The sequence below is a fragment of the Cryptotermes secundus genome, unplaced genomic scaffold, assembly GCF_002891405.2.
Source record: "Cryptotermes secundus unplaced genomic scaffold, Csec_1.0 scaffold964, whole genome shotgun sequence".
NCBI classification, from domain to species: Eukaryota; Metazoa; Arthropoda; class Insecta; order Blattodea; family Kalotermitidae; genus Cryptotermes; species Cryptotermes secundus.
The window spans coordinates 1894813-1903641 of record NW_019725428.1 but is presented as its reverse complement, the minus strand read 5'-3'; the positions used below and the strand labels follow the sequence as shown (position 1 = coordinate 1903641).

Sequence of the window (8829 nt, the reverse complement as noted above, 5' to 3'; positions counted from 1 at the left end):
TGAGGATTCTTCTGCTGACCATCTGCAGGTGTGCAGTTATTATGGTTAAGAATTATGCTGCTGGCCATCTTCAGGTGTACAGTTATTATGGTTAAGAATTCTGTTGCTGGCCATCTGCAGGTGTACAGTTTGGTATGGTTAAGGATTCTGCTTCTGGCCATCTTCAGATATACAGTTTGTGATGGTTAAGAATTCTGTTGCTGGCCATCCTCAAGTGTACAGGTTGGTATGGTTAAGAATTCTGCTGCTGGCCATCTTCAGGTGTACGGGTTGTTATATTTGAGGATTCTCCTGCTGGCCATCTGCAGGTGTACAGTTATTATGGTTAAGAAGTCTGTTGCTGGCCATCTTCAGGTGTACAGTTTGGTATGGTTAAGGATTCTGCTTCTGGCCATCTTCAGGTATACAGTTTGTGATGGTTAAGAATTCTGCTGCTGGCCATCTTCAAGTGTACAGGTTGTTATGTTTGACGATTCTGCTGCTGGCCATCTTCAGGTATACAGTTTGGTATGGTTAAGGATTCTGCTTCTGGCCATCTTCAGGTATACAGTTTGTGATAGTTAAGAATTCTGCTGCTAGCCAACTTCAAGTGTACAATTTGTTATGGTTAAGGATTCTGCTGCTGGCCGGTTAGGCTGAAATTTGTAGTGTCTAATAAAGGAATACAAAGGAACAGTAATGACCGACGTTGCATATAGACGACACGAAAGCTCCAAAGCCAGATCTACCGTATACAGTGCAACCTGATGCTGAAATATTACATAAAGACGATGTTAGAGTAAAAGGGAAGTGCAGATATGTCGTAAGTACAAAAATATTTGCACTAAGTTTTACCAATTACTCTATGTAAGTTCGCTCCTATTCTAGCAGCTGTATCGACGACAGCCCCCCCCCCCAAACCCACACCCACCTTGCGACAGCACTCGGAGAAGTTGCCACATCCTCTTCCAAAGCTGAATCTTCGTTTCAGAAGATCAGCTTGAAACTTCGTCTCTAGAAGGGAACAAAGGATTGGATCCTTGATTGATGGCGAACGTAATCCATCAATAGCAATGTTCAGACGTCGCCGTGCGTGCCGAAATATAGTAGGAACCCCATTTCTTATTTGGAATGGGCTTATCATTGCACCGTAATTTGTCTGAGATATTTTTAACATGTAGACGTTTCAAGGAGCAGAACACAGCAGCCGCGAGGTCTAAGACATGAACTATCTTCGTTCGGTCGAACGCTGCAGTCATGGTTTTGAATCCCACTAAATTCAGTGGTGTCTGTTTGCGTTTATTCTGTGTTTATGTTGTTCTGCGCATAGGTAGCGGCCTAACGAAGGGCTCATCCCCTGTGCAAAGAGTCTTACAGGCTGTGTATAGGATTAAGAAACTGAAGAAATGGTCAAGATCCAAGAAAGGCCTGTGGAGCCATGGATGGATGGATGGATGGTTGGATGGATGGATGGAATAACTTTTCGGAAAATTTTTTCAACAAAAAAAAAGCCATAAATATGCAGAAAATCTGAAGTATTCAGTTTCAATTGCTACCGCTGGAACAAATAGAGAAAATGAAGCCACAGTCTACATATCAGGATAGTGGAAATGAATAAGCAGGTTAATGTAGCGGTACACTTTTAGACCTTTATTCCAGAGGTACTCAATTCTCAGCCTGACCATAAACTGCCCCGTCTAAGTTTTTCAGCTTTTGAAGAGAATGGTGGAATATTTTGTATCTTTAAATAGGCGTACAGAAACATACCAAAACGTCGTATACCGTGTAATAAATATAAACCAGACAATTGGTAATGTCCAGTATTTTAGGTACAATGAATAAAATTTATAATACCACTGGAGTTCTCTTTCTTCATATAATCTACGTAACAAATAATTTTACTTGAACAGAGAAACCTGCCGAAACGTCTTATAATTTATATTAATATACTTCAACCAATATGGACTCTACAATAGATTCAAAACACATCGAAACATTTAATAAAAATATAAGCGTACTTAATCGAATTTCCTTTCATACCTACTTAATCAGGAGTGAACTAATGTTGCTGACTGTCAGCTTATTGATTGTATTTATATATTTCTTTATCTGATCCTTCGTTTTCTTCATTCGGTTCTTCTTTAATTTCTTTTATGCTTATTTCTTTTAAAGATTCTCTTTTAGCCTACTTTCCTTATTTTGATAAAAATAAATGTATGCTTATGAGATCACCTCCTTGTGTGCGTGTGCCTGTATGTGTGTGTGTAAGGGATGGGCTATAAAATCCGGCCCTTGCACCGCGACCTTAAATGATCTGTTGTGCTTCCCCTTTGGATTAACCCTTTATCAATCCTACACTTCGAATGAAATGTAGGACTCTATTTATGGGAGCGTCATAAAATCACTTGTTTTGTGAAGAACTGACCCAGGTGACAAATCTTAAGTAAGCTATGGCCTCACAATCACATAGGTTATGTGTGGCTGATTCGTCTTATTGTAGGCACCTTTCACAAGTTGGGTCGTCTTTCAGCCCCAGTTTGAAAAGGTGCCCTTTTAGGTGGCAGTGCCCAGTAAGTAATCCTACCACCCATCTTAATTTATCTCTGTTTAATTTTAACAGGTCCTTCGTATTTCTGGCAGAGGGTCCTGATATAAATCTCTTTGCCTGTTTGAATCCAATTGTAGATTCCCAGTGTTTTTTGTATCTGTATGTATATCCCACTTTTAGCTTTTGAATGCCATCTCAATGGCGTCATTCATAAATCCCTTCCATCAGTAATACCAACATTACAACCCCTCAAATTTCTGAGGCACAATCTTAATACTGCTCTAAAGCCTGTACCAGTCTTCATGGAACTTGGTATGTATATCGTAACACAAGAAACCATCTCAATACTATATTCCAGAAGTCCCTTTTGCCAGTATTTCCTCTCAATTTTTTGAGATAAGAACTTAATATAACGCCCGAACCACTCATCATGAAACCGGTATGTATATCATGCCACGTGAGGCCATATCAACGGCGCACCTCATAAATCAGTTCCATCAGCCTCCAGAATTTGTATTGTTTTCTTGAATTCATTTCACGTACATACTAAAGTTTTCTTTCTGCTTTTATCAGATACTAAAATTATAGTGAAAGGAAAGTAGATGATTAGTTCTTCACAAAACTCCGTATTTTTTTAATCGTCTTCTTCTCTGAAGAAGATTTTCTGGGATGCAGCGCCGTGTAATCCTTTGAAAACAAACCGACGTTTCGGAGGAATATATCGCTTATACCTTCAGTGTCGGAAAATAAGAGTAACAAGAAACTACGATGAAGCAGGTAGCAAGCAGAACGTCTACACAGCCTTATATCCCTAAAGACAGAACTCTTCATAACCAACGCTGAGATAACCTCAGATCCAACATGCATCCCTCTCTGTTTATTTTCCATTCAATGCATTTCTATGTTTGCCTCTTTTTTCGTGTCCGCAACTTTGCTGTTTTGTTAATTTTGTCTTTAGCTTATCTTTTTTTTTTCTTAAATGTGCCGCAGTATTCTAGCCGAAATGAATAATATTTGCTAACTTTCCAAGGCTCGAACATATTTCCATGCGTCTTGGGTCTGGAAGGAAAATGGAGCTGACAAATAAAGTAGATACGATACAATTAGGTTTTGAAGAGAACAGTACGGCACATAAACTTGGTGATAACATGTCTCTGTCCACCATAGCGTTTCATGTTTGTGACTTTGCATAAATGCTAAAGTGTATAAGGAAATTACCCTCGGGAAATCATTGAAGTGCTCTGGTTGCTGTTATTTCAAATATTTTATTAAGTTTTGAGTTTAAAATTTCCCACCCTCCTTTACGTTGGGAATATTTGACAAGTGATATTTTCTTGTGGTTGGCAATTCTAAAACTCTTATCGTACAGAGAAAGTTCTTCCAGATATTCAAGTTAATATCTTGTTTGATAGACTAAACGAAGGGTAAATACCGGGTCAATACCGGTTACTCAGATAGACAAAGAGATAGTCCAAAATAAGCCAAAAGGAGTACAAGATCTTGTCTATTATCATGTCTTACAATTCTCAGTATAATTTAGAAAGAATCTCTAGAAATCGTACAGTCTTAGAGAGGATTTCACTGTCTCTTTGGACATCATAGAGGCGTAAGTTTAAACAATCGAGTAATTTTAGCAGCATGTCCAGAAATATGATCTTTGGAGAGATTTGCATTCAGCTGAGGGCACGTATCTCATCCAGCGATAAAAAGAATGAGAGAAATATCAGGGGATTATTCAGATAAGGGAGGTACCTACTGTCTTGCATCATGTGTATTAGATTCATAATAAAAAGTCCAAGGATTTATTGTACATACGACCTACTTCGTATTCCCCCCCTTGCTTTTTCTGTGAATGAAATCTCTCTCCTCTTTTGTTTTCAGAAAAGAGAAGCTGCCAAATGACGTCAGTAGTTACAACAACTACTCGTATTTGGAAGATATTTATGATCTAGTTTCGGAAGCTGAAGGTAGGTGCCATGTTCTTCAACACATATAACTTTGTAATTTCTTAGAAAAAACACGATTATAGCTTTAAAGGCAGTGCAGTTTTATGTATAATGTATTTGCATATATGAATTTCTCATAGTTATCATACTTTGAATTTGAGTGATTGTCACATCGGCCTCGTATTTGTGAGTTTATGGATTTGAATTTCGACCTGCAGTCCGGGTATCCTACTGAGGTTTTCCGTCATTTTCGTTAGAACCTGAAGTCAAATGAGGATGCAATTCCTTAAAATAGCCACGATCCCTTCTACTTGGTATTCACGAACTTTATCATTGATAAACATTTTAACCGAAGCCATGTTACTTCTGCATCTGAAAAAAAGCGTCGTTAAATAAACAAAGAAACAAACATTGTAATATTCATGAGATTATATATTACAGTGCTGATCAGAGTGGCCGCGCGGTCTAATGCATGGACTGTCTTCGCTCTTTCCAACCCTGGAATCGTGGATTAGAATCCCACTAAAAGCGTGGATATTTGTGTTTATTCTGTGTTTGTGTTGTCCTGTGTGTAAGTAGCGGCCTTGCGACGGACGGATCACTCGTCCAAGCAGTCCTACCGGCTGCGTAAAAGATCACGGAACTGAAGAAGAGGCCAGGGTCATACAAAGGACTGTAGAGACATTGATGAATGAATGAATGAATGAATGAATGAATGAATGAATGGATGGATGGATTGATGAATGTTGTCATGTGTAGGGGGGTAAGCGTGAAGAATATAACATCTTCTAGATCGGATGATTAGATTTATTGGCATTTGAGTTACAATTTCTCTTAATTACACATAATACAAAGGTATCGCTGATTTACTCAATTTCCAGGTCACCGTTGCACACGCACTAGGATTCTCAGTTTCCACTAGTCGTCTCCTGACATTGGATATCAAAACAGAAACTAACTTTTCAAATCAGTATGAAGTCTTATTGCCATTTCATTTACAATCGCCCCGGAACCTCGAAATTCAACTAGAAACTCTTCTGTAGTCTACACTGCACTCCTCTGCACTCTGCACTAATCTAACCTGCAACAAGTCTTCCTTATATAGGCTCCGAAAGAACAACATAGAAAACACAAGTCACGTGTTCCCTAGCCATCGAGTTCATTGGCGCGCTTGAGTGTTGCCTAACAACGAGCTATAACATTTGTCCACTGAAACACATCTTCCATTGTTGCACGTTGTAAGGTGTTTACCGAGCCGTTGCCTAGGAACACTTTGAGCAAACCCGTTATAATATATTACAGTAAATATGATAGATATTCAATTTCTTTATTAAAACCTTCACAACACAACTATATTGAGGTCAGTACCAAGTTTGGCTCTGCTACATGTTTCGACTACCGAAAGCCATCATCAGACAAATACATGGCCAACATATATACACCACTGAACTGCAGTACTAGTAAAATTGGATACAATAATATTAATTATATTAAAATACTTGGCGTAAAAGTACAATAAATTAGACAATATAAAACGAAAGTTATAGAATAAAACAAGTTTAAAATTCTTCAAGTGATGCTTTACATCATCGAGTAGCATGTAGCAGAGCCGAACTCGGCACTGACCTTAATATAGTTGTGTTGTGAAGGGTTTAATAAATAAATTGAATATTATAACAACAGGAAGCATGAAATGAAAATGATAGATGTCGTTACGTTATGACATTATTTTTGTAGGCGAAATTAATTTCATTTAAACTGACTTTAAAGTGCAATGTTCACTGTCCACTTGATAGGCCTACAGACTGAGTAACCAGCTGGTTGGGTACTAACTAAATGCCACCTTCGTGATATATGATTTTCTTCTTTATTGGCCCTGCAAACCTTCCACCTCCATTGCCCTCCTCCATAGGCTGTGGAGTTTACGTGACAGATTTTTCCGGAGTGAGGTTGTTAGAACAAATCCAAATTCCCCACTTAGAGGGCCCCTGACCCCTACCTTTAACCAGTCTGGTATGTGTGGCCCTACCAGGAATTTACACTCCCGGCAGCATATCTCTCCGGGTCACTGGGGCGCGCAAACCTCCTTTCCGCGGTAAGGCGGTACTTCTCGAGGATGGTACAGGCTTGTAATTAATGAATAGTTTCTCAGATGTACAAAGGATTCTGTGTACAATTAGAATCATCACCGTCGTCGCAGTATCATTGCCACTTCACGAAGTGTAATGCGCACAACTGTGTAATTACGAATACCGAACTTGCAGAGTCTTGTTTCAAGATATGTTTACTCTGTAGCACGGATAATAATATACAACCCGCATATGCTTTTGATCCTGCTGCCGGAGTTATTGTGAGGGCTTTCTCTTTGCTTACCCATTTACTTTCAAATAAAAAACAAGGAAACTAAATTGTAAAGTTCGGCTGTTAAGTCTACCTGAATTATGTAGCACGTAATACAGAACGCACCGATAACAGAGAATCATGGGTTCGAAACCCACTCAAGGCATGAATGTCTGTGTGTGCATTTATTCTGTGTTTGTGTTGGTCTGTGGGTAGGTAGCGGCATTGTAACAGGCTGATCACTCGTCCAAGGAGCCCTACCGACTGTGTAAAAATGATTACGAAACTGAAGAAGAGGTCAGGGCCAAACAAAGGGCTGTAGAGCCATTGATGAAAAAATAAATGAATGAATCGTTGAAAGCAACTTCAGTGTGACAGCCACAGATTTCTCACATGAGAGCAACAGTGTCTTACTGCGAAAGCACAAACGACACCACCTTTCTGATACATGTGTTACCATAATTAGCCCGCATCATAGCTTAGACGGTTAGTGGTTGGCTCTTAAGCGCGGCGGTGCGCGTTCATTCCTAGGTCACTTCATGTGAGATTCGTGGTGGACAAAGTGGCAATGGGGCAGGTTTCCTCCAGGTATATCAATTTCCCCTGCCAATTCTCATCTCACCGACTGTTCCGTACTCATCATAATTCAGGGATGGTATAATAGGACCCCGTTGTACTAAGTGGACTCAGTTTCACCCCACCCCATGGATAAAAAAAATAAAATTTCAGCACCTTACTTCTCGTGACAGCAACCAGTATCATGGCGCTTTTCGTGTTTCTTTTTGGCTACCCATCCATGGAAGTACTGTGATAACACATCAGAGTAACCCACAACCACTTCCTTGCGAATATTTTTACAATTCCAAGTTCAAAAGCATGGGTTCTGTGTGAGGATCGGGGGCAAGGCAAGCGTCTAGCTCACTTGAACTAAAAAAACGTTATAATTGAAGAATTAAGGAAAGGATCCAAGTATTGATTGATACCTCACTCACCAATTCACGGAGCTGAGCCCTTCTTGAGAAGCTGCGACTTGTGCAGCTTCTCAAGAAGTTCCCAGGATTTTAAGAAACCCGAAGGTTCATTACCGTGTTCACAAGAGTCAGATTAATCCAGTTTATACCATCCCATTTCTATATCTCTAAGAACAATTTTAATACTTTCCATCCATCTATGTCTTGGTCTTCCCAGTGGTTCTTTCCTTCTGGCTTTCCCACCAATATCATATATGCATTCATCTTCGCCCCCATTCGTGCTACATGCAAGTATTGAAGGTATTAATACTACAAATTATTTTTTTAAATGTAGGGCCATCTGGGTTTCGATACAGAGATCCACGACCATAGGGTGTTCTGTAGTGATATTCTTAAATGAAAAAGTGGTTCATTTCCGTTCAGTGTGACTTGTTAAGATTTTCTTATTTCAATTATTCATGTCCTTACATGTTTCGGTCTCCAGAGATCATCTTCAGAAGGACACCCTTACGTCAATACAGTTAGAAGCCACTATTACAGTATATGTTCCAAAAGTTAAAATATATACTTACAATATAAATAATATACAATTGGCTGTAAAATCTGAAGTCTTTACAACTACAGCGGCTGTTCCAATACTTTATTTATAGTTAGTTTGTTAAAATTCTATTGGAATTCGTAAACCAAGCTGGCTATTGTCGTTTGCGAATTCCAATAGAATCTTAACAAACTAACTATAAATAAAATATTGGAACAGCCGCTGTAGTTGTAAAGACTTTAGATTTTACAGCCAATTGTATATTATTTATATTGTACGAGTATGTATATATTTTAACTTTTAGAACATATACGGTAATAGTGGCTTCTAACTGTATTGATGTAAAGGTGTCTCTCTGAAGATGGTCCCTGAAGACCGAAAATGTAAGGGCGAGAATAATTGATATAAGAAAATCTTAACAAGTCACACTGAACGGAACTATTTAGCTTTTTCATAATATTATTAGTGTGACGGACCAGAATGAAACAAATCAAATTCTTAAATGAA

General features: G+C 38.8%; 1 protein-coding gene across 1 annotated transcript in view; it reads left to right on the top strand.

Moving 5' to 3' along the window:
- The window catches only part of LOC111863428 (head-specific guanylate cyclase), a 366348-nt gene that overhangs the window by 208074 nt on the left and 149445 nt on the right, over nt 1–8829 (top strand). The window contains exon 3 of the mRNA XM_023849758.2: nt 4409–4494. Coding sequence (XP_023705526.1) covers nt 4409–4494 — 86 coding nt within the window. The remainder of the gene's footprint in view (nt 1–4408; nt 4495–8829) is intronic.